Source organism: Rutilus rutilus, assembly GCF_951802725.1.
Source record: "Rutilus rutilus genome assembly, chromosome: 2".
Taxonomy (NCBI): domain Eukaryota; kingdom Metazoa; phylum Chordata; class Actinopteri; order Cypriniformes; family Leuciscidae; genus Rutilus; species Rutilus rutilus.
In genome coordinates this window covers 38,211,051-38,239,035 of record NC_140210.1, presented here as the reverse complement: position 1 = coordinate 38,239,035, position 27,985 = coordinate 38,211,051, and the positions used below count along the sequence as shown (strand labels likewise).

The 27,985-nt window shown below is 37.9% G+C and overlaps 1 protein-coding gene across 7 annotated transcripts in view; it reads left to right on the top strand.

The window, feature by feature from the left end:
• Positions 1–1,694: 1,694 nt before the first annotated feature.
• The window catches only part of atp11a (ATPase phospholipid transporting 11A), an 80,391-nt gene continuing 54,100 nt past the window's right edge, over positions 1,695–27,985 (top strand). For all 7 annotated transcript variants that reach the window (XM_084402865.1, XM_084402864.1, XM_084402863.1 and 4 more), the window contains exon 1: positions 1,695–2,172. In XM_084402865.1, coding sequence (XP_084258991.1) covers positions 2,134–2,172 — 39 coding nt within the window. In that variant the 5' untranslated portion in view covers positions 1,695–2,133. The remainder of the gene's footprint in view (positions 2,173–27,985) is intronic.

The window sequence follows — 27,985 nt, the reverse complement described above, 5'->3', positions numbered from 1 at the left end:
TTAAAAAAGTAACTTTGAATACATAACTCTGCACTCACACATAAATTATATGACTATTATATGGCTTTCAAATCGATCAAACGCGATTAATATCTAACATAAAAGGTTGTAAATATATTCACACACACACACACACACACACACACACACACACACACACAAATGTTTATGTTAGATTTGATGAATCACAATTGATCGATTTGACAGCACTAATAATTATGAATGATGTAATATTGTTGTTGTTGTTGTTGTTGTTGTTGTTGTTGTTGTATTTTGCTAAACGCTGAAATGGGGTAAATTACTATTTTTTTAATAAATGTATGAATGGTGCACAGGACTATAAACTTAAAAAAGTAACTTTGAATACATAACTCTGCACTCACACATAAATTATATGACTATTGTATGGCTTTCAAATCGATCAAACGCGATTAATATCTAACATAAAAGGTTGTAAATATATTCACACACACACACACACACACACACAAATGTTTATGTTAGATTTGATGAATCACAATTGATCGATTTGACAGCACTAATAATTATGAATGATGTAATATTATTTATTATTATTATGCTTATTCAATTTAATGAAGAAGAAAAAGAACACGATGAAGAAATGTATAGAGCAAAAAGAAAAGAAGAAATAGTTTACCTGAATTGATTTAACTAATATATTTGACTCCATTAATAACAAAAAGTTTTTTGAATATGGTGTAGAACATATGAATATGTACAATGTCATATGTTCATTGAACATATGAATTGTGCACAGGACGATAAACGGGTCCACAAATGAAAAAACAAAAACAAATAACAAACTCATGATAATTTATATGAATATAAATGTAATATTGTTTATTATTATAACACCTACTAAATTATAATAATTGAATTGATTTGAATAAATACATATTTCTATGAACTCATAATAACAGCCCAATAATTTAGGTCAAGAATTATTATATAATATTATTAATTATTATAAATTGTTCTTGTTTCATTATTTATAGAAACATTATAAAAATATGACTATATAAAACAACACATTTTATTCATAATTGTTTCACTATGATAATTGAATTTTAATGATCTTATAATTTGTAAATGATATAATATTTAGTATGGTAATTGTTTGCTTCTATTACTCTCCTCATTTGTAAGTCGCTTTGGATAAAAGCGTCTGCTAAATGATTGGAAATTATTAACAACATCTTCCAAAAAAAATAATAATAATTTTTAATAATATTTCAGTCACTCAGCACACAAAGTAGCCTAGATACATCTAAAATGCTTGAGAAGGGATATTTCACCCAAAAATGAAAACGTTGTCATCATTTACTCTCCCTAATGTTGTTCTAAACTTGTATGATTCTGGAATGAATCTGAATGTTGGTAACCAGACAGTTGATGACACCCATTGACTTCCATGTTGTTATTGTTTTTTCCTACTATGGAAGTCAATGGGTGTCGTCAACTGTTTGATTACCAACATACTTCAGGATATCTTTTGTGTTCAACGGAAGAAACAAACTCATTCAGGTTTGGAACAACTTGAGGCTGAGTAAAATCATTTTTGGGTGAACTCTCTCTCTCCCTTATTGCCAGTGACTGGATGGGGGGAGTAGCCGGAGGACAGGCTGTGGGCGGGAGGGTGTAACTGCGGAGTGCGCATGCGCCCATGACGCGCCAGACTGGTCGATCGGGAGGGCTCTACTACACCGAGAAGGAGAGTGAGTGAGGACGTCAGTACATCAGTGAACACCCCGAAGGGACGCTCGAGAAGGAAGAAGTGGCCAGTCCCTTAAAATATCAAGACAAAACCTTGGAAAACGAGAGCTTGTTGTTTTTCCCTCAGTCAGTGCATGTATAGGTGACACCGGAGCATGTCACTATGACAACGTTCGGACTTTACATAGTAGCCTTCATCATCTCAGTAGGCGCTCAATAACTAGATATATAATAATCGCACGAGTCGTTAAGGACTGTCAGTTGTCAATCCTAGAAGAAGATCGCAGAAGACATGGAACAGAGACTTGGTACAATGATCAGCTAGCGTCTTATGTGCCCAATCTAGAAGATTAGAGGAGAAACCGAAGACAGCAGCACACCTGGAGCGGCTCGAGCAGAATGGATTTCAGCACCATCCGGAACCTCATCACTAGATACGTGAGTAGACACGCGATCACTCTCGACAACTTGTTGGTTTGGTTTGCTCCATTTCGAAGGGCTGCAGTGCTCGTGATACACATGTACTTTAAATCCGCAAATGAGACGTTGTGTCTTAATTTAGTCCGTTTGCAAGGCGTGCGTGCATCACTTTTGAGCCTGTCTGTGAATAAATAAGCTAGCAATGGACGCAACCGGTATTTACAGTTACTAATCTCAGGCGTTTGCAATGAAGTTTTCACTGCGGTTTCAATTCCGATCCCGATTGACTGTGACCTGAATTCACTGTTATATTTTAATGCCTCGTGAAGACACGCGCTGAGCTCATGACTGAGAAATCACAGCTTGTGTTATGAAATATCAAAAATGGAAATTGGCCTCAATGAATGAAAACAGGCGTGGACGGACAGGTGTTGGTCATTGAAAAAGAATGCGAGTCGTTTAGTGTATTTGTCAATGTATGACGTTAGTGTAACATGAGTTATGTTTTTAACCGTTAACGTAGGAAGGTTGTAAGAACATGTTTGATTAAACTAAAATCTAACAGACTATCGAAAAATAATAATAATAATCTAGTTTTAACACATCAAATGTCAAAATTTCCTCAATTAAAATGGTCATTTTGGCCAAACTATAGGGTTTTAGTCAAGCTCAATACTCATACATCCTTGCTGGTTACTGTAAGAACAGTAATCAAATACCTATTTTTCTTTAATTTAATTGAAACAAATGTTTATCAATGACTAAACCAACTTTTGCTCCAAACTATCTATAGATACCACTTAATTTGGACTGAATTTGCTAATTTTGTTTGTTTAATTCTGGTTTATTTCATTTTTGATAAATATAGCATTTAGTTTGACCTCTTTTATTATTTGTTTATAAAGGGGAAAAATCATTAAAAATTATATAAAACCTTATTTTGGACCCTGTTAATAGGAAGTGCAATAAAGGCTGAATTTCATGTTATTTTGTGCATGAGTAAAAAATTAGACAAACATTGTTTTATTATATAATCAAATCGTTTTCATAGATGGGTCACGGGTTCAATCGATACTAGCTTACTGCATGCCATTCCTACACAGATTAGACCTGGTATTAAGCCACTTAGCACTCAGTATAGGCAAGAGTACATGCTAAACCACTGTCCAAGCTGTTGGGGGTTAGAGAAAGAGATTTGCTCAGTAACAGAATCAAAAATGTGCAGGTTATATGTGTCAGCATGTAAGGTTAAGGACATTTTACTATAGACAACATTCACTTTTTGAGTAGAGTGGCAACCTGTTAGTTTCCTAATTTAAAGACCCTTAGGCAAGATACTATTTGTAATTTAGTAGTGCGTACAGTATAAGCCAGATTTTGTGGGTTAAAATCTATTGTAAATGTAAATACAATAACTTGAGGATATTATGTAAAATCTATGTGTGCTGAGAGCTAGGACAGTTTCTGATCTTGAATGTTGAATTAATTATGTTAGATACAACACTTAAGTCGTTTATATTCTGACTAAAGGCCCGTTCATATCAAGGACGATAACGCTAAATATGTCTAGTCATATATATAGTTATCGTTCTTGGTGTGAACGGGCTTTAAGAATATTGGTTGGTGGCTGAAATGGTGAAAAAGCCTGTGCAAATTGCATGAGTATTTAGTTCCCCCATCACTGAAGGCCATATTAATCTGTTATTCTGTACTTTGTCACTGTAAGCAAGCTGACATGTGTGAACAGATGAGCAAAATCTCTTGCGCTGTCTAGACAGTCTGTAAAAAAAACCAGATGAAAAGATGAAGAGTGTGCGATAAACATGACGTGAGAAATAATGGTCATGTCACAAACACCTCTCATCTGTCTGTTTATATGTTTGTGTTTTGTTTGCTCAGGTTTTTACGGTAAACCATATATCACATAGGGCTCTACAATAAGGCCAGAGTGAGAGAGTTTTGGGATGGAATGATCGCTTCAGTGTTATTTTAGTATCATTGGGATATTATAGATTTTATATTTTGAATACTTTTTATTTGTATAGTTTCTGTTTTCATTTTAATTGTTAAAGTTTCAGTAGTTTTGTTGTGTCCTCAGTCATCTCAATGGCAAAAAGTGTTGAATTCACCCCATAAATAGGCTACACCCCGATATTCTTATCATTATAGATTGTTATTAATTTCTATTTCAGTTTAAGACAGTTAAACTAAATGAAATTGAGAAATGTTGCCTTGCCAAGTGGCTAAAAGAAGTTTAATTTCTTGTCTAGTTTATTTTATTTCAGTTTCAGTTTTCTATAAGTGCCCTGCGCTGCTTGTGTCATTAAATATTAGATTTTAGGGGTGTAACAATATATCGTGTCACAATATATCGCAATACAAAAATGCAACAATATGTATCGTGGATAATGACAATATGTATCGTGGACAGTTCACCCAAAATAAAAATTACCCTGTGAGAAAAAATGTAAGTTTTCAGAGTCAGTACTACATTAAACTACAATATATTATGTTGAATATAATGTATAATAATGGGGGAATATTAGTGGGTCCTGATAATGCTTATGTTATAAGTCTTATGTTACCAGTAAAACGTGGCCTATGTTATTTTAAATATATCTAGCCAGTGACAGAGTGCAAGCATATTCGTCTAAAATAATTCAGTATTTTCAGGTTCAGAATCATGAATATATTTATTCTGGTGTTACCATTGTCCAAGCCTATTCATTTACACCCAGAATATTATATCAAATTTAGCATTCAATCAACAGTAAAAATGTTCTTAACCTTTTATTATATGTCTTGGAGTATCGCAATAGTATCATATCGTGAGTTCAGTATCGTGATATGTATCGAATCGTGAAATTAGGGTATCGTTACACCCCTATTAGATTTGTTAATCATATTGGGTTTTTATGCCTGGCATTTGACCAGTTAAAAAATGTTATTGTTCTGCACACAGCACGGTGAGGTTATGTCAAACATTTTGCATCAGTGAGGTTTGAGAAAAAATGCTTTGTTTGAAATGCAAAGCAATAAAATGCAAGTCTTTCTTTCTAAACTTTTCCTGAGGAAAAGTTTAAATATTTATGAAAGGTAAATACAAGTAAATTTTGCTAGAAAACAAGCCGTTCATTTATCCCGGCCTAACCAATCATTTAGATAGAGCTGTGTCATGAGATCGGACGGAGCGTGTTAGTCACATGAGTTTTCCTGTGAAAAGCGCAGTCCACCCCATTGCACTTTGATCTAATGCACGGTAATGCAGGTTGGCAGAGTGAGAGGAGAAAGGCAAATGAGAGTACCGGGCAGAAGAGAGATGGAGCGAGAAAAGGATGATGGAGAATGAGATGGGTCAGAGAAGATGAGAAATAAGTCCCTGTGTGGATTTGACTGGCTCAGACGACAAAGGAAGTGACAGTGGAATGATTTGCTTTCACCTGTAGTAGCGCTCACTTCAGAGTCTGTCTGCTGAATGGGCATTTTCAATGTAGGAACTTAGATAAATATGAAATGGAAATGTGAAACCTGTTTTAATATGTAAAGCTCATCATTTTTCGTTCAGCTAGAATAGTAGGTTAGATAAATGGTAATGGTTGTCTTCTTTAAAGTCCAGTTTCCGGATTAGATTAGAGTGTGTGTGTGTTTTTTCAGCGTTCAAATATTTCTAATACTTTTCAGTATTCAAATAAAAGTAGTCGGTTGTAGATTGATTCTCCCTTGCACAAAGTAAAACTCTGGTGCTTTCAAAACATCCTAACATGGCAACGTTTTCAACCAATGGTGGAAGTTTGGGGGTAGGGCTATCTTTTTGATCGACCAATGGCAGATGGAGGTAGTGTTTTTGGAGACCGTTTTAAAATCAATCATTGAATTGAGTAATGTCTTTCTACTTACTGAATATAATGCTGTGTACAAGTGAAATGTTACCCATTATTCCACGATAGACATTTCAAATCTTAGTATGCTACGTTACAACGCATTTTGTGTAAAAATGCCTTAACTTTTGGTTGCTATTAAGAAAGAAATGTTAAAAATCGTGGTTCTCTTGTATACTGCTATTTTTGAGAAATGTAGTATTCTACATAAAATAAAATAAAAACATACTGTCCTATTCCGAACGTAGCGAATTAACTGTTTCTTAGCTGATTTAACAATCACTTTGATTTAATAATACAGAGTAATTGTCTTAAACAGTACGCACAATTGTTTACATGACAGACCTGGTATCACTGCACAAAAAGGCAACTTCGAGCCATCACCGGCTTCTGAATAATTTCCATCCTTAGACAGGAAGTGGCATGACTGCTCATATCCTGTCTCAGGAGGCTTCGAGGAAATCTGAGCTCTTTGTACAGGGGTAATCTCATCGTCTGCGGGCCAGCAGGAAAGACTTCTTGGAAATCATCCTACATGAGCAGGAATATGTTTCTGCTGGTCAGACAGTGAAACAACATGCAAAGTCACCACACAAGCAAGTTCCTACTTCAATGTTTCTCTTTACAACTTTGAACATGATGATTTTACTGTATTTCATAAAATCAATTTAGTATGAGAGTAGAACGTGCATGAAGTATTATTTGGGATACAATATGCAGCCGTCACTTGGCTGATGTCCTTGGCAAAAACTTTCCAACAAAATTGAACAAACCAGATGTGGGTATTTACTGCATGTGAGTTTCTTATGATGGATCAGGTTGGTTTAGTAAAGCTAACAGCAGTAGATCTGAGTGATGCTGTTGTCAAAGTTAACACAAATGAAATTCTGTCATCATTTACTTCCCTCTCATATCATACTGAATTGACATTTTTGGCACTGCTGGTTTAGACTGCTGAAGAAGACGTACACATGCAGGCACGCGCGGTTGTTCGCCATTTATCCCGCTGACAACGGATGCTGACCCGTGAACCGTATCCTGGAATGATAAATGAATTGTTGGTAATCAATATGGGTGATGAAATGATAATCATTATCTTCACGCTTGACGTGCCCATCATAGTTCAACTGAAGTTCACGGTCCGCGCCCTTAATTACAGAGATTTGTGAGAAAACCACTATAAGATTTTTGCAATAAAATGGCTAAATGTGTTCTCTCAAACTCTTACTTAGACTCTCCTCATTTGAGCGGACGGCTGCATTCCATTCTGAGCAACTGATAAGTGACAGCAAACTGTCAGCCGAACCCTTGTCCCTCAGGGTCTGTCAAACAGCAGCACCATGTGATTCTTTGCTAAGTGGAATGATCTAATGACTGTTGCTGTGGTCAAACATGATGTAATAATGCTGAGGTTTGTTCCCCTGTGTGTGTCGCTGGATTTGAGTTCAGTAAAGAAAAGCGCATTCAAAAACTGGATGGGGGGGTGGTAATCGTTTGATGTAGCTTTAGGGTGGAAACATGGCTGTGTGTGAGAGTGACAGAGAAAAATGCTTGAAGAAAACTTAATAAAGGTCAGAAAGATATGCTTAGGCTATGTTTTGACAGAATTGTCACCTTCCATAAAAATATAAAAGTATCAGACGCTCATTTCTTCTCTCAAGCAGAAAATAGTGTGATCCAACAAAATTGATGCATTTAGCACAACATAACAGTCTCTCTCTCTCTCTCTCTCTCTCTCAAGAAAATATTAAATAGTCATTTGACAATCATATGACCGTGACTCTTGAGAGTCTGTGGTATTTGTATTGGGTTTTCTGTACTTTCAGAAAGGAAGTAAATCTGGAGTCTTGGAACTAAGTTGTAGGTTAATAAGAAATACCAAACCCTTTAGTCTTAAACTTTACAGCGGAAGACAAGAGTGTAGAGACAATTACATTTGAAAGGGAGGCTTAAGATAGAAACCAGCAAAAGACCTTGAGTTTGGAGTTCTTGGGTGTAACCCTGTATAGACTCACTTCAACTGTCCTAAGAAAAAACCAACATGCTGCAACAAGCAGAGAGTGTTGTTCATTCATTACGATTTTTCTTTTTTTCCAGGGGGGGTTTAAAATTATTTTCTTAAGTGTTATTAGATTTATGTTAAAATGATGATTTAGAATTTTCAAAGACGTAGAAGTTCTTTTAGGCTATGTCCACACTTGTGTGTTTTCATTTTAACACAGCGTTTTTCGTCCATACTGGCGTTTCAGATAAGATCTCTGTCCAAAAACACGTCACATGACCATTAGGGTGGTCCTTACTTTTAAAGTCTCCAATTGTCATGCTCTTAACGCTTCAAATTGTTCCTTTATATAAGAAAATACAGCATGCCAATTTGTATGGCAGTAACATAATAATTACTGGTAGCTCAATAGCTTTAAACTTTCTGAGATTTTGATGATTTTCGTAAAAACAGATCATTTGAATTGGTATTGTACCTGGCTAGTAAAATTCCAAAAGAATCTCCATAAAAACATCTAATGCACCATATATTCCTAAATATGTATTTTAGATGCATATCTCAGTTTACTTATTGTAGAAACTAAATCCAAATGAATCCATCCATGACCTGGTTTAGCAGATTTACCTTTCCTGGTGGAATCAATACATATTTCTATTGATGATCACCTTGGTTATTGTTTGGGTTTAGAGCACATTTTTTGGTTTAAAAAATTACATTACGTTCCTTGAAATTGACCCGGAACTTTGGCCGAATCAAGCAGATTATCAGGAGGCACAGGCAATTATACACGCAATGAAAGTAGTCGAGAGAGGAGTGGCTCTGATTCAAGAATACAATGGCTATCTCACACACTCTGAAGAACAATTGCAGTTTCTCCTTCATGTGGTGGAAGATCAACGACGGATCTATCCAGACTGCAAAAAGTCAACACTGACTGCTGAGCATCAGAAATGAGGGATTGTTGAAAACTTTGTGCTTTTTTGAGATTGTTGTCATTGTTGTCATGTCAGTGTTGCTCTGATTTCAATAAAATGTAGTTCATTTGCAGCAACTTTTAATATTACTTGCATATCACAATAACGCCGCACAGCTTAACATAGGCAATCTTCCACATGATTGAGCTACCTCTAAATATCATTTTTTTTGTCAACATTTTTGCATATTTCCAATTTTGAAGTTAAAAGGAACAGTTTAAAAGGTTAAGACACTAACATTTTGGTCCTTGATAAGGACCACCCTAATGACCATTCATGCACAGTGGGCATGTGCATAGTAATGTAAACTGTTGCCGATTGCTCTAATAAATGGCCTCTTGCACATGTAGGTAGAGTAATGCAGTTTAACTGCACAATGGCTGCTAAAAAGGACAACAAAGTCAGCAAATCTTGCAGTTCCATCTCCATGATATTGATTATAAGGTCGTCAAGGCTGGTCTGTTATTGTCGTGTTCCGGTCGTTTAATGGTCATATGATAGGTGTGTGACAAATCAGAGAAGGATACTCGATGATCCAGAAGACCCAATCAGGGAGTGAATGTGGGAAGCCACGCCTTTAGTTTTCAAAAGCCTCTGTTTTGGTCCATTTACACTGAAACGCAATCCCGAAGTATTCAAACTAAAACTGGATCTGCAGCGTTTTCAAAAGTCTTAGTTTTCAAGGATCGAAAACTCAGAAGTTGTGTGGACAGCAGGCGTAACCGTAGCAAGTTATGCGTTTTAAAACGAAAACGCACTAGTAAAAACGTTGCCTTAATGTCCACTCAGATTCATAAATCAACGATGTGTGTTAGCCTACCACTTAATCAGGATAAGGGAGGGCTAAATCACACTTCGGACTGCTCAAAGCCTCGATGATAACTCAGTTGTTGTAGAACTTCTGCTCCCATATAAAGTACTGTAGCTCTTGAGGGCTTACTGCACTCTTAATGCAACAGTCAGAGGAAAAAGCCACTGGAATAATGGCCTATTGATGGCTGTGAAATTGAATTGTGCTTGTTAAAAGAACACATGACCCTCCACTCGATAGCAATAGAGAAGTCTGAATGCCATTGAATGGGCAGGTATTTATTTGAAATAGGATTTTTTGGGCATTACATTTAGCTTTAAGATGTGGAGGGATTCATTCGAAACGGAACATGACCTTCAGTGGACCTAAAAGTAATTTTTTTGACTGATGAATATACACAGTGATCCCCCCCCCCCTTATTTCTCTTAATCTTGGAGAATGTTATCCTGTGTATATTTAATTTATGTATATTAATGAAAAATGAATCTGTCATCATGACATAAAAGAACTGCCTGCCCTTCTTAAGAGATCCCTGCAGAAGATGTGTAGTAATAAAATGATTTTTGTTTTGAGTAATTCAACGGACATTCTTTGCTGAGTCAGACTGTCTTTATATGAAAGTGTTGTTGAGTTTATGCAGTGTACCCACAGATCGATAGAAGCATTTACAAGGGCTCAGCTGCTTAGATCCAGGTGTCCCTGCCTGCCGGGAATGGACATTCACGCTGCATTTGTTTCTTTGCTGACCTGAGATCAATTTAACACTCTGTCTGATGAACATTGTAGGCCCTGTTTACATCTGGTATTAAGATTCGTTTGGTCAATCGGATCACAAGTATCTGATCTAACAAACAAGTCAGTGGATGATGAAGTCAACATTGGACTGCAACAAACCTGGGACTTATGCGAGGATCCTGTTTGTGGACTTCCACTCGGCCTACCCCTCCAGACTAAGTTAACCCAGCTCTCTGTTCCTAGCTGTATTTGTCAATGTATCACCAGTTTTCTGATTGATGGGCAACAGCTAGTGAGAATGGGGAAATTCATATCCAACACCTGCACAATCACTTCTGTCCTGATTTGTTCGTGGGCATGGTCCATAAGCTCAGCTTATGTTGCATGTTTCGTCTTCAACCCAAAAGTTGGGTCTTCAGCCGACAAAGTTTAAATCCCGCCTGACTAGTGCACTTCCCGTACTGTTTACGCATTACTAGGTCAGTAGGCAGAGAGTAGGTGGTATTTTGTGGCCATTCAAATGCATTTGACCAAATGAGCGTCTACACTATGAAAGAAAATCCAGTCGAATGCGTTTTCGACTACCTCTGTAAGTGGCCGAAAGTGGACAAGCTCAGAACATTTTAGATACCGTTTACACCTGTATTGGTGTCGTCGTCCATCAAGGGCCTTAGGTAGAGAATGGACAAGCTATTCCCAGATCATTGTGAAAGGGAATGTTTTCACAAGTTCTAAACCTTTTATAGGAGATAGATTAAGTATTGTCCTTTTTTAAGTTACATGTTTAAATATACAGACAGTCAGGGGCGTAGCAGCCATTCTAAAAGTGGGGGGGACAAAAGCTGTAGGTGACAATAGGATGTGACCCAAAGGTGATGTTCATAACAGGTTTTTTCCTGGTTCAAAATGAGGCGGAGGTGGTAAAATCCTAATAATGAAAATGTGTATTTTTTGTAGATCATCATATACCCTAATGTGTTTCACATATTATTTTGGTGGGTGGAGCTTGTTACCTCTAGGGGGGTCCGGGGGCATGGCCCTCCGGAAGAAAATTTGTACATTTTAAAGATAAATTCATTAATCTGGTGCACTTTTGTCACTGTTACAAATAAATAATCCACCCGCCAACTGCCCAAAATATGATATTCTTTGATTTAGATATCTGCATCTGATCATCACATTACAATTATTCAAATTCTCAGTGTTAAGCATGATAATATGGTAACATATCACACTGAAGTATAGGCTGATTTAAAATTAACATTTATTTAAAATAAAAGTTCTTCTTTTGGCAAAATTACATTTCCTTAATAGCATAAACAGAGGCTTTACTCCCTTCAAACTTAAATTGTCAGTGTTTCATTACATCACTGTTTGAAAACACTCATTTTTTGTACCTTTATAAAGGGCATTTTCCCCCTAATTTTATACAACAGACATTTTATTAAATATATCAGTAAAACCTAAATCAATGTATTTACAAAGTTTTAATATTATTTTGGTCACCCGACGTCGCAACCGAAATTTAACCAAATATTAACGTCTTTACGTTGCATACCTGATGGGAATAATTTGTTATGTCTCATTTAGCAGATGCTTTTATCCAAAGCGACAAGTAGGAGAGCATTTAACACACACTCGGCACAATCTGGCGCGACGTGACGAGGTCCATACGGGTTCTTTTGTCTTACACGTCTAGACGGTCTTACTGCGTTACAGTTGGTTAAATCAACAAGGAAACTTTACGCGTGATTCATGTCATTGCGACATACATACTTACAGTGCGTGTTTGAAATAAGGATGTAATGTCCTCTGCTTTTTTCTGGGGTTCATTTTACCCCAGACGGCCAAACAGCAAAGTGACTAAACAACGAACGAAAATTCGCAAGAGCAACAAGAGATTTGAAGCTCATGGCAAACACGCCCCAAGAGATGATTCGCGCTGTGATTGGCTGAATGTTAGTTCACTCAAGTCTAAGTAATAAATCAGAGAACACGGGCGGAAATATTGGCGCTGGGTCAAAAAAAAAAAAAATGTGGGGGACAGAATCACCTGTTTCTAAAAGTGAGGGGGACGTGTCCCCCCCGTCCCCCCCGGTTGCTACGCCCCTGCAGACAGTAGAATGGAACAACATACGGTGTAGAAACTAAGCTGTAACAAATAATGAAGAAGAAGAGGCCGTAAAAGCCTTTCTTGTGGTATGAGGTTACGCACCGGTGTGCGGGACTGGCAGGGTTAAAGCCTTTCTCCTAGATCAACAGTTACCTTTCCTTCTTATACCCTGAGCAAAGCATTGTTAAACATGAGTGGAATACCAACACCAAACCGACCGACAGGAAACCAAAAGATGAGGCAAATGTGTGGTGATCAAGAGGGGGAGAAGAACATTAACATATTCTCCTCAATGCATGTTTAACCAATAGTACCTAGATTGTACATTAGGATACTTTAATATCTCTATTAAGTTCACCACCATTCATTTCAGTTTATAAGCTGTCAGATGAGACCAAACATGGCATAGTTACATATTAGAACACACTAGTAAATAAACAGTATGTAGTTGAAAGCATATGTCCTGTGAAGCAAATGGTACAGACGTGTCATTGAGGTGCAAACAACTCTGTCTCTCCCGACAGAACCATCCTGTGCCTGGAGTGTCCCAACAGTCCTCAATCAGCATATTGATGAAATCCCTGCACTAGATAGGCATTAGCATGCTGTGATGATGAAAGCTATTGTGCCACGTCTAATTCACATGAATACCTTTAAAAGGCTTTTTGAAGTAATAGGGCAGTAAAGAGTTCTGCCCATATTTGCTCAGCCCTATAGAAGTAATTATTTATTTTTAGAACTGACTTTGCATTTCTTGCAATCTTGAAAGTCCCATTTTTAAATAAATAGCCTGATATTAATAAAAAAAAAATTTTTTTTTGCTGAAATGAGTAGTTAGATTGAAAGAGCTATATTTAGCATACTGTAACGGTCATTTGGCGTTTTGCAGGTGTCCAGATGGAAGTTTCATAAATGTGAAATATAAGAGTGTTTTAATATAGCCCTTGATTTATCCAGCACCATAATCTAACCTTCACTTGTCCTCATTCGCTTTTTCTTTTCATCCCTTCCCACCATCACTAGAAACACTGAATGCTCTAAAGGAGATTAACCTGACAGGAGAGTTCAGCAGATCAAGCTGCCAAAAGTTCTGGTCATGTGACCTCACCCCTGTCTGATCCCATAATGCCCCAGGTGGTAAGAGCCCGGCCAGGAAGGCAAAGAGAGATTTATTGGAAAATGTTTTGATATATTTATATCAAATAATATCGGAATTTTTCGCATCTGTCGCAGTGGAACAATAAGACGCTTTTTCTAGACCAAAGGGTTAAATTAATATTGTGCTCAATACTCAAAAATATATACTCTACCATTCAAATGTTTGGGAAATTAATGCTTTTATTCAGCAAGGATGCATTAAATTGATCAGAAATGAGAGTAAATACATTTTATAATATTACAAAAGATTTTATTTCAAATAAATGCTGTTCTTTCTATTCATCAAAGAAGCCTGAAACATTTTCTATCACCGTTTTCACAGAAATATTAAGCAGCAACTGTTTTCAACATTGATAATAATAAGAAATGTTATTTGAACAGCAAATCTGCATATTAGAATATATTTTTGTCTGTCCGACAGTGAAGCTATTTGAATAGAATAGGGGTCGAAATAGACAACAGACTTATAAGACTGCCAATCAAGAAAGCTGCTATCATCTCACTGGCCTTCAGGCATTGTGTGTGTATGTGTGTGTGCGTCAGTCCGACACAAGCAGTCCTTGTCTGAGCGACTCACAAACGGAGCATGTGACGTACTGTTTTGGGGATTTACACAACTAAACAAGGGATGGAAACTGACAGCACAAAATGGACGGCCATTAACAGTGTGACCCAGTGACTTCCAGTTCCCCATAGACCTGTGCTATATCTTCTTATAATGAGAGAAAGGAAACAAAACGTCACACTTTGTAACACAATATTCCTAAGAGACTCTCCACACGTTCGGATGATGAACTGCTTTGTGCAGGTGCAAGAAAAATAGGAAAGTATTGTAGATAACAGTAACACCACTGCCAACGTTAGACTGTGCTTATTCATGCAGATATAGCCACAGCACTATCACAAATCAACACACACACACACACACTGGATTTGTATAAAGCTATAATAATAAAATGCTGTGTTATCAGGTCAGAGTTCCATCCATCCATCCATCCGTCCGTCCATCCGTCCGTCCATCCATCCACCCGTCCATCCGTCCGTCCATCCATCATCCATCCATCCGTCCGTCCGTCCGTCCATCCATCCATCCATCCATCCACCCGTCCATCCATCATCCATCCATCCGTCCGTCCGTCCATCCGTCCATCCATCATCCATCCATCCGTCCGTCCGTCCGTCCATCCATCATCCATTCATCCATCCATCCACCCGTCCATCCATCCATCCATCATCCGTCCGTCCATCCATCATCCATCCATCCATCCATCCATCCATCCATCCATCCATCATCCATCCATCCATCCGTCCATCCATCCATCCATCCATCCATCCATCCATCCATCCATCCACCCGTCCATCCGTCCGTCCGTCCATCCATCATCCATCCATCCGTCCATCCGTCCGTCCATCCGTCCATCATCCATCCATCCGTCCGTCCATCCATCCATCCATCCATCCATCCATCCATCCACCCGTCCATCCATCATCCATCCATCCGTCCGTCCGTCCATCCGTCCATCCATCATCCATCCATCCGTCCGTCCGTCCGTCCATCCATCATCCATTCATCCATCCATCCACCCGTCCATCCATCCATCCATCATCCATCCGTCCGTCCATCCATCCATCCGTCCGTCCGTCCATCCATCATCCATCCATCCATCCATCCGTCCATCCATCCATCCATCCATCCGTCCGTCCGTCCAGCCGTCCGTCCGTCCGTCCATCCATCCATCCATCCATCCATCCGTCCAGCCGTCCGTCCGTCCGTCCGTCCATCCATCCATCCATCCATCCATGTTGCTCAAACCGTAGAGCAATGTCAAGGTCATGGGTTTGCACATCCCACTAAATTTGTTGTTTTAGAAGCACCGTTAAATGTAAACATGGCAATTACTGCCTGATTCCAAATTTCTGTGCCCATCAGGGTGGATTATGAAGACTAACATGTTTGTCTGACTTCCTGCTGGTTTGCTTAATTATGTATGAGATCAAAGTCACTGATGAAGTCATGTTATTAACATGCCCAGGACTCGTGATGATTACAAGATTAGTACTCCCTGTGAGGAGGCTACTTAATGAGCAAAGGCTAATTAGCCAGGCGCCACGCTGCCTATTAGAGATCTCGACATACAAGAAAAGTTGATTTAGTGATCGCAGAGCCTGACTTGTTGCAATCAGATTATGGATATGTAACGTTTGTTTTTGAAGAATACGAATAAGAAAGGTGACCTGGTTAATAGAAAAATAGAAAATGAAATTGACTTTTTTGGTCCGTTTTACCCAAGCTTAGGGAGAATAATAATTTACTATTGGAGGCATCCACTGTTGCCAGATCTTCCCTTATTTTATGTCTTGTAAAGGCATATGGCCAATACAATTGGCCGTCATTACACTTGTAGGAGCACTACTCGGATGGAAATCATAAAGCTGGCTGGATAAGAAGGTGTGAAGAAAGAAAAAGCTGACATCTTTTTCAAACATTTACTTTGAACTCTCCTCATGCTGTGACCATGGCCCATTTCTGCCCAGGAGCTCACAGGAGCACAGGAAGTAGAAGCATTGATTTATTAAGAGTTGGCAAATTGAATCAAACCTTACGAGAGCACCTGGCTTTTTCGGCAGCTCCATTTGCCAGCATGGCTCATTAATGAATGGAGGGATAATAGTCGCCACCGTCTGTGACTCTATTTGTCCCCAAGAGAATGTGTTTTTTAGACTCATAATTAACTAGTGGTATTGCGTGTGATGATAGCATTTGTCATCTTGCTCCATGGGATATTTGAAAATTAACTCTTTTTCTTCCCATGATGCAGTTCCTTAAGAACACAATCCATTCTTTTGAGTGGCCTTTTCTTGTTTTGACAATGATAAGTTGTAATGGATGAGAATATTATTACCAGAAATTGCCTGTAGTCAGTTTAAATAGGAAGCTGCTTTCTTCTGTTGCTGATTACTAATGTAGGTAGGCGGACATACTGGGTCAGGATCATCACATTTAATATCCTGGACCCACTTTAAGACTTGAAAGACATCAAAAGCCTAAAGCAACATCTTAGGGTCGTTTTCTGATTGTCGGCACTCATATTTTGTTAATTTTTAGCTTGTCTGAATAAAGATTCTGGATCCAGATCCATATTAGGTCTTCTAAAAACCCTTTTTTGCACCTTTATTTTGAAAATTTTCGTTTGAACGGGTATCCTGTACATTTAAGGCTCTGCAGGATCTTGTTCTATTGACCTATTTTATCTTCTCCAGGGGAATATGAGGGCCCAAAGATAGATAGTGTGGTTAACACTCTTGGATATTTGCTTGCGTATCTTGTGGATAATCAAGCATTCTTATGTCTCGCACAGGAATGTCTCCACTTTCACTCTGTATCTCAGCTGAACTTACTTTACTGTGCGAGCTGAAGACAAGCAAAGAGGTTGGTTGAAGCGACAGTCGGATCAAGCGTTGCGTAACATTAAAATCACACTGGGAAAAGCCGTTAATGGGCACAACATAGAGCCAGGGACCTCATAAGACCCCACAATCCTTTGAGTCTCTGGATGATAAAGCGTGTGAATGAAGACGTTCCTTTGAACCGAGGCACAGGTTGAGAGAGTTCATAGTGATTTCATTGTGAAGTGGAGGATTAAGCCACTTTAGTAATGTTAGTCTGGGAGTAGAAATTGCCCTTCCTTGTGTTACACCGTAAGAGGGTGTATTCTGTAGAGGACTCAATAGTATAATGACAATAATGGGATGATATAACAGTATAAAGTCCACATAATAACGCTAAAGATTCTGCGATACCCCTACTGTATTTGTGCAGCTGTCATTGAGAAGAACTGCGTTGCATAATTCATATGTGAGCGACAAAGAAGCATTGATGCGAAAGATCAGAAAATAGAAAACAGGGTAGGGTGTGTTCCTGAACAAATCAAGACGTTTAGTTGTTTACAGTTCCAACATTATAACTTGCCACATTAACATATTTATATTCATTAATAACCACTGGAACACTTATCCACAATGAAAACCATTAAGCAATATTTCATGAGCAAGACCGCTGATCATCAGCATGATTGCTAGCGTGATCCTGTTTATGGAACTGTATTATATAAAAACTATAAGTAGGCTAAATATTGAATAAACGTACATTTTATACACAATTGCCAGTTTCTTTGTGCATTTTTCCTCCGTCAGCGGAAATGACAAAGCAGTGACATTTAGTTCCTGAATGAATCAGTGTTTTGATTGAATTGATTTGGTTGAGTGAATGATTCAGTGATATTAATTTGAATTGAAGTAATACTTTTAGTCTTTGTAAAGATCCAATTTATAAAGATAAATGATCAAGTCGTGAGATGAAGGTTTTAATGTACCAAATTTTACTATAATTTCAAAAAACAATATTTAGCCTAACTAATTAATTCATCTTCCACTTAAAATGACTATTGTCGCTATAAGACTTTGGCCACACCACCCATAGCAATACTCTCTTTTTGAAATGTTCTTGCACGTGTGGAGACATTTGGCACTCAAAGTGGGATTCTAATGGCAAGCTTTGACTTGGAGTCAGATGGCTTGAGGCTGTATAACCGATAACTGAAAGTCCTCTCAGACTTTCTTTTCTTGCTTCTCTTGAAGGTGCATGTTCTGCTTATGTAATGTTTGCCGATGACTTTCAGAAATGTTTTATTTTTCCAGAATCTTAAATTGGACGTCTTATGTTTTATTCAAGAGTCTGGTGCGGATACATTCTCACATTCTGTAAGTCAGATGTCATCTAAACATCGCTAATGGTAGATTTCTGCCATATCCTGGGCTTACTGAAAGTCACTGGCAGGTGGAAGAAGCAGACAGATTATGTAACACCCATTTTTTGCTGAAAGATAAAAGCTGAAGCTATATCACTGATTGCATGGGAATTGAATGGGATGGGGGCTGAGCAAGCTCGAATCAATTCGGTTAAGCTTCTAAGGTTCATCACCATTTTTTGATGTTGCCTGAGTTTTAGAATTTACAGCCAGTGATGTGAAGATGGAACTTCATGCCACAGCTCAGTTTCATATTTATACAGTGTCTGAGGCATTACAATTTTACTGTTATAATATTACAAGCATTGCCCTCAAGGTCATGAAAATGTGCTTCTAAGAATGAGGATTTAATGCTGCTATATACAACTATGCACCTTTCAATTATTATTTGTAACATCATGTACGGTAACGTTATAAAAAAAATAATTTTTTGTAAAACTTCACTTATTACAAGAGTGATGATGATTTCATTATGAGTTTTTTTTTTTTTTTTTTTTTTATTTATTAAAAAAAAAGGTACACAACCTTGTTACACAACTTTTAGTCATTTTAATAATACATTGTCTCACCTATCATATATTAATAGATAGATAGATAGATAGACAGACAGACAGACAGACAGACAGACAGTTCGTTTGATTTTGGTTCATTCACACTGCCAGTGATTTTCCGGAATCTGTGAGTGGTTCACTTTGGGGTGTGACATCCCGTAAAGACACGTGACGTCAGGGTGTGATAACTCCTGTCAGTTTTCAGTTCTGCTGACAACTCCTCTTCGAAGGCACACAATTTTACGGCAATTTCCCGGGATTAACGTGCTGTGTGAAAGGGGCTATAGATAGATAGATTTAAATCTTTAGAATGTTTTCGGGATCCATTGCTATCCATTGAGAGAATTCTCCACCAGTAAATCGACAAATCAGGTTTACTCTCTCATGTTTAATTTTATCTATTCTTCTTCTGGGTTCACAGCGGGGGCAAGAGTGAATTATTCCACTGCAGTGTGCTGTCAATTACTAACCTATGGCTCCATTTTTCAATTAGTGGGAATGCAGGATCTCTGGCTGAGATGAGCTGAACATTTGATCCTTGTCTGAATCACATTTGCCATCCATCCATCCTCCATTCCATCCATCCATCCATCCATCCATCCTCCATTCCATCCATCCTCCATTCCATCCATCCATCCATCCATCCATCCTCCATTCCATCCATCCTCCATTCCATCCATCCTCCATTCCATCCATCCTCCATCCATCCATCCATCCATCCATCCATCCTCCATTCCATCCATCCATCCATCCTCCATTCCATCCATCCTCCATTCCATCCATCCTCCATCCATCCATCCATCCATCATTTTACAAATAAATTGAAATTATATTATAAAACCCCATAGAAGAATCTCGAAGGAACCAGATGAATATCTATTCATCTCTATATATCTCTATGTTAGTTAGTTAGTTAGTTAGTTGGGAATCTTCCTACAGCTGTGTGTTAGGTTCATGTTATAATGTGAAGAGGCTAGAACAAGGACAGTTGTGTGTTGCTTTTAAACACTGTAAATGCTTGAGAAACATCTTTCTGAATGACTGTACTTCATGAAACTAACTTATAAAATGGATAGTCATATTCTGTTAATTTTACATCTTCACTCTTCCAACAGAGTCCATTAGAGTCCTCATATACAGTATACATAAAATACACACTGATTGCACTCCTTTGGCTCTGTCTAGAACTTGCACACATGTATGTATATGAATGGATTAGGGGAGTGCGGTATTTGTCGTCTACGATAATATCGTAAAATGTCTTTTTAACGATATGCGAGGTGAACATTTTTTTCTTTTTCAGTCCCTCAAAATGCCATTGTCGTACAAATGAATGGCCAAAATGCATAAAATGTTTACTGTTTTTAGTTGAAAATGGTGTCGTGTATGCGGCCCCTTAGTTTCATGTATGTATCCATGACAGGAGGTCTAGACCAGCCAAGTTACCAGCACAAAAACAAACTCAGCATTGTCTAATTATCGTTATCGAAAAAATGCCCCAAATGTTTTTTTTTTTTTTGTCAATATCACACACCACTAATGTGAATTTGTTCATGTCAAGACATTGCACTACAGAGAAGTGAAGCCTAGCAGAGCTTCTATATGACTCATTTGGTAAGTGGGTTAATTCGAGTGACCCACTAAAGAGGAGCAAACATGTGTTTTAATGTGAGGTTAATGATAAAAGTGCTTACTGCAGGTCAGGACCACTGAGAGCTGGTGAATACTCTGAGAGACTGTATCCTTTACATTAAATGTCAAGTCAGATCAAGAAAGGTCTGAAAAATCATACACAGTTGAATATATGACAGGTAAAAATGATTTCTGGTCATCCAAACTGTAAAATATATAGGCTACGATATCTATTTTAATGGTTCAACAAAAAGTTGAGAAGTGGAAAATAGAAATACAGTATACACATTCATTTATCTTGGACTATTTTGTAAGGTACTATACTATTACATCAGTCCTGCTATTGAGTACCAACAACCATCATGTGAGCATATACGTGTGTGTGTGTGTGCGTGTTTCAGCCACACCTCTCGTGGTCACATTGTCCAAACATGACAGATTGGAGTGAGTTTGAGTCCACGTGGCTCAAGTCCTGAGGCTGGTCACATGCTGGCACAGATTGATTATTCTTCTATCATTCTGGAAGGCACTAGCCTTAACTATCTAGTTAATATGTGAGGAATAATTGATGAAAGGATGTTTAATGATGGAAAATGTATAATAATGTATTATTATTAATATTAATATTTACATATATATAATTTTCTCATTCATAATAATAATAAAACATTGATTTATTCATTTGCCTACCTTCCTTTTTGTATAATACTACAACTGCCAAAAGTTTCCACCTAAAATGATTATGATGGTGCGATATTATGTAATGGTATATTATTACGTTCCATGTATGATTTGTCTTTATGTTCTAGCTTAAATAATAATAGGCTAGGGTATACCTTGAACTTGCCAACCTCATTTATCCCTTCATGTCTTTTTGTCCTTTCCATTAACTGCTTAATAAGCTGATACACAAGGACAGGTACACTTACGCTAATGGATACTAACTCCAGGCCCCTAAATATTTAATGTGCACATGTAGCACATTGGCTCGGCGTTCCCCATGAGATAGCACATACCAGTGAGAGAGCCTTACCGCGTAAATGGCAATGGGGTTCGGTAGAGACCGACCGTTGAGATTAAGCTTGGTGAGAGAAGAACATTATGACATTCAAATCTAGAAGCTTCCAGACCTCTCTGCTCTCTTCCGGGGGCGGAAGTAGCTACAGTAACAGATGGAGCGCATTTGAGAGCAAGTGTAGCGTTTACCATAGATACACCTCCACCAGCAACAGCATGAACCTCTCGGTCAGCGAGCGAACATAGCATGATCTCCACAGATGGCCAGTATTGTTGGTTTTGCAGAGTTTTATACATTTGCTTGCAAGCCTGTCTTTTATATTTCCTAAAAAAAGAAATGTTGTACTTTCTTTTATGTATACTTGTGTTTTTTTTTGTGATGTTTGATTTGTGAGTGGATTTTTTTGGGGGTTTTTTTTGTCAGATTTTCTTTAATGAATCAGTCAAAATTGTATTACAGTATTAAACTGTCTAATTTAAAGGGTCAGAGAAAATGGTCATATAAAACTAAATTAATGTTTTAGGTGACTGAAACATTGACTAATATAATCAGTGGATCTTGATGTAAAAAATTATAAATAAAAAAAACGTATAAGTAGTGAAAAGCAGATTAGTACTTTATACATCAGCAACAGATGGTGTAACACTTTGGTTAGCATTTCTCGCTAGCATCTTACTAGCGTCCTGGAGTTGTTTACCTCACACATTCTCTCTCTCGCTCTCTGTTGGCCTGTTTTTGGCTGAAGACTGATTGTTTGGCCTGTTGACAACCCTATTAATCTCAGTCCTGTACGGGCCTGTCTGCCTCCCCCAACAAACTATATTTAAAACGCCTTTTGTGATGTAAAATGTTGTTAACCTTAAAGATGAGCTGACTGGACAAGCATGATAGCTCTTATCGCTAGCTGCTTTTGTGGACAATCCATGAATTATACACAAGTGTTTAGCAAACGTTACCAGAGCTACCACTGAATCAATGGCCAGGATGTGTGTGGGTTGTGTGAGAACGGCTGTATTTCTGTCGTCCACGCTGTGCTTATCAGTGGGTGAGATAAAACACATAAAGGTCTGCTTTTTTTGTGTTTTGTACAAGAGCTGACTCAAGAACAGCCTGAGTTTTACATATGACGTCAACAGAGCCACAACAAAAGCATTTCAATGTCATTTTATGTCTAAATATGTTGAAATTCACTTATTTGAAGGACTTTGTGAATCTCCAAATGTAATGGTAGACTTTCATGTTGTTGATTTCTTGTAAAATTTTCTGTTTGGTCTAGGGATGCACAATATAATTATCAGATGAAATTGGATTTTTATTTGTGTATGCTGTTATTTTTACTTTATTTTATTTTATTCACATTTTTATTAAATATATGTTTTTACATTTTAGCTCACTTGAAGTTAATGGTTGAAAAAACACTAATAATGAATAAGTTGATTAAACGTAATCTTTATCAGACGTATAATGCATATAATATTGTGATTATTGCATTTCAAATTATGGATTTTATTTTTTTAGTGTTTCATTTAGACAAAATAGAACAGAATTTAAATATCAGCCATTAATCAGTTATCAGTCATAATATGAAACTAATGATCAATATTATCTTATCAATATTAGCCAGAATGTGTCACCAAATAAAACAAATGCCATAACTAAGATAAAATTCATAGAAATCTTCTGTGTCTCTGGTGATAGAGGTGGAGAATGTCTGCCATAATGCAATTCAATGTTTCCAATGACTCTCACATCAATTATAAAATAATGTATTTGTCATCTATCCTCCTTCTATCTTTGTATTACTTTACATTAGAGAGCCTAAAAGCATTTATTACTCTTTATTATATAATTGCCAAAGCTATCTGAGTCCCTGTGCATTCTTGCATGCAGAGAAATTTACACAAGTAGACAGATGGATACAAACACACTATATTCCTGGTTCTCTCAGTTGACAAAGACAGTGATTGTACAAGATAGAAAAGAGTATATATTGACTTCTTGCCCCACTCACATAGGCAGTAGTAACACAAGTCTCATTAATAGCTAAATTAAATGCAATGTATTGGACAGATATTTGTATGGACACAATTATTATATGGATGTGTGATTTTTTTTTTTTTTTTTTCACATATACAGCAATATAATAATTTCCAATGATAGAATAATTCAGGCATAAATATCAGACCGTACTAATAATGATCCCAGTGGACAGGAAAAAAAAGATCCTTCTTTTCTGTGCTTTTCTTTTCATCTAGAAATACTTTCCAGTAAGTATTAATTTAGAAGACACACTTTTTTCCAAAGCAATTTACAGCAGTATTAAGTGACAGTCCCACTGCAACCTGGTGTTAAGTGTTCAATCCTTATGGGATTCGATCCAAACTCCCCCTGGATACTGACCCTGAGCTTTTACCACTATACCACACATCCTTGTTGTGTAATCCTATAGCAGATTTTATCAAACAGATCAGAATTAGAAACAGCTTTAACGTGACAGACATCTCTGTAATGCACTCTTCAACCCAGACATATTTAAAAGCTAAAACCAGATCAATAGCAAAACCACATTCAGTGATCTCCACTTTAGCAGTATTAGCAGCTACGAAATTAACTACTGTGCTTTTATTGTCCTTAAATGCATGAGGATTATTGAGCTTTTAGTCTCGCTTAAGGCTTGCCTTGCTAATTGTATATGGTATGGATATTGTGCAGCATTGTTGCTGGAAACACATGCTGACTTGCTTTCTGTATAGCAGAATGTCTTTAATACACATGCATTTACTTGAATAAAGATCCATGAATGCACATTCATCAGACATAGAAGGCAATCATATTTTTCCCGGTATTTTATTAGTGTTTTAAGCATTGATAAAACACACTGTATCTGAGAGTAGTGGCTTTCAGATTAATTGAAAAGTTTGTAGAAATGTAATCTAAAAGATTATATAACTTGCCGTGCGCTCCATTGGTCAGTGTAGCATATAATGGATTGTTCAATCGTGTTATTAAAATCCACACACACTCATGCTGCACTGTGGATACCTGCTGTCTGCTTTTATTCCAGTCATAAAATATTGTTGCCATACCACATAAAATAAAATGACAGTAACTGCTCTCTTTTAGGCAGTTACATTTTAACCATTACTGCACTGCAACAGCTCAGCGTGATTGAATTTACATTGCAGTTATGTATTATGATTTTCCTTTTCTTTCTTTTGTTTCACAGCCTGAATAGACAAATAATATTCTTTTCCCACTTAAAGTGACAGTTCACACAAATGTTCTTGTGTTCTTCTGTGGGAGCGCAAAGAAAAGATGTGTTGCGAATGCGCATACAATGAAAGTATTAAGCAGCACAACTGTTTGCAACATTTATATTAATAAGAAATGTTTCTTGACCATCAATAGAAGTTCTGAAGGATCATGTGACTGAAGACTGGAGTAACCCCTCATTTACACTGCACACATGTGCGGTGCATTACGTCTGCGACAAGGTTTTATTCCGTCCTCCACGCGGTGCCAACTCACACCAGGAGCATTTCAGAAGCGGACCGACTGGATGCGCGAGACCACGTGATTTGCCTGTCCGACGTGTTTTTTCTTGATTTTTGGGTTTCTACCATACAGTCTATGGTTTCTACCAAGGATATTGGTGTGTAATACGTTTGGGTTGTTGCACAGGGTGTTTATTTTGAATTTGACAAAGTTTTTTTTACTTTTATTTTGTATTTCCGGTGCGTCCGTCAAAAATAGACTAGGCGCCTATATTTAGCGAAGCGGCGCGGAGAGCCGCTTCTGGGAAGCTTCTGAAACGCGCTGCGTCGCGGCCGGTGTAAACACAAGCATTGACTAGAAAGGGCGCGATCAGCTCCGGTAGCCGTGTCGCAGGCGTAATGCGCCGCAGACGTGTACGGTGTAAATGAGGGGTAATGATGCTGAATGTTTTGAGATGTCTGATGACAAGTGCAGCTTTTGAGATTCTGCACAGACCCATTGACCCAGATCACAACATTTACTTGTAGCATTTTACCAGGAGAAATGTTGTTATGTCTCTAGTTTTAATATAGCTGATGTTAAAGGGACATTTCACGGCTGGAAAGATGAATGTGTATTTAAATTGGGTCATTTATGTAGTAGAAATGTGAAATTATTTTAGAAGTTGGTGCCTTCTAGACTGAGAAAAGCCAGAAAATGTATTTTTGGCTCATGTGGATGAAAGACAACAACTCCCAGAATGCACTTGCTTCGCTGCCCTATGAGGCCACTCCCAAGCCACGCCCACCGGTTACAGAGGGCAGTATCGGAAGAAATGATACGACTAGGCTACTAGTCGACTCGAAACTGAAAAGACGCCGTTTTATCGTGAGATCCCACCCCCTATGGGCGGGTTGAAAACATGCAGAACGAGCTCCTCCTACTGGCTGTAGTCTCTCGCCTCTGGCCAAAAAAGCCTCCGATGACGCAAAATGACGAGTTTTGTGTCATCGGAGGTTTTTGTTTTCAAAAACACAATACAGAAATCTCTCATCTCAGGGGGACACGAGGAAGGGAAGCACGGTCATTCGAAAATACAACCGGGTTTCTACTGATGCAAAGCTTAATGCTAATCGGTGAAGTATCCCTTTAAGGACAGGTTGCATCATCGGAAAAATACACAACAGATAACTCGAATGACTTGGGATTATAACCTAACTGTTCAGAGTTTTCTGGTAATGGTCAGATCTTTTCTCTTTCACTGATTTATTTTTTCTATTTCTGATTCTCAGAGCGATTTCCCTTGAAAACAGCACCATTCAATCATGCTGCTATTTCAGCCTTGTTGTTTTTGCAGCACTTTCACTCTTTCACTTTCCCACAGAGAAAGCATTTTCCCAGTCTCACCCCTTCCTGCCTGCTTGGCTTTGTCGTTGTAGTAGTTTCTATAATTGGCTCTCCCTTAGCATCGCCATGTGTCTTAGCTTTACAGTTAATCCGTTATAGATAAGATGATTCACCAGCTGTCTGCTACTCTTAAGACAACATCTGAACCACCTCTCTCAAGGCCTCGAAGCATCCCGTATATGAATATTCATACAGTCACTTTAAGAAGAGATGTCTACCACAGTATGTTCTTTGCACTTTTGACATGTACTACAGGCTCAGTGGCGGGCGGCCCATTTCTTCTTCTTTTCTTTATTGATCAAGTCAGTAATGCTCTTGACTCTAGATGGATCACCCATAAAACATTCATTCACATACCAATACATATTGTAAACTGTACAAAAATTGAGTTTTCTTCAGTCTGAGGAGGACCAGCTAGCACTTAATGGTACACAAGTCTCTTATAGTAGGCATCGATTTCAGATTTACACGCCCCTAAACGTCACCTAAGCTAAACAAACTGTGGTTAGTCGCTTTATTGGCCGTTTAAACTTCACGTTCCTGTCAGTTTGTGATCTAAAACGATGCAAAAGGAACTAGAATTTCAAGTCTAATCCAGTAGTATTGCGTAATATTTGAGATTAGTTGTTCTTGCCTGGTTGATATTAAAAAGGTTTTGAGTTCAAAGTCAACGCAGCAATAAACATGCAATTATAGTCATTTGCCACTCAAAGTTAAACCCGATTCCCTCCTTCTCATTGGCCAGTTACATCCATGAAAAGGTCTTTATGGTGTTATTTTCTTGAAAGGGCATGCTTTTCCCAGTGGAGCGGATGTGTGAGATTGTTTGTGTGATAAAAGTTGCTGAGTGTGTGTGTGTGTGTAGTGTAGAGTGAACAGCCTACCAGGCACAATGTGTGTGTGTGTGTGTGTGTGTGTGTGGGTGTTTATTTCTGGCATTCGCTTAAGACAACAGGTTACCTTCATGTAAAACGAGTAAGAAAGGAAGCGGGAGAGAGAAGGATACGAAATTAGAGTCCTCCCACAGAATATTTGAAATGCAAACAAATGTTCTCCCACTTTGTTTAGAGCAGAAAGTCAGTAGATGTTTGTCCTTTTAAAACGAGGCTCCAATTATCTCTGAAAAAGAGGAAACATCCTTAAAAACATATGTTTCTCCGTACATCTGCTTCTTGTGAACAGCAATTGTTTATTTTCAAGTTTATGTTGGCTCAGGGGAGGAAGTCCCACTTCTCTGTTCTCCTTGGACTTTTGGATGGGAAACCGACAC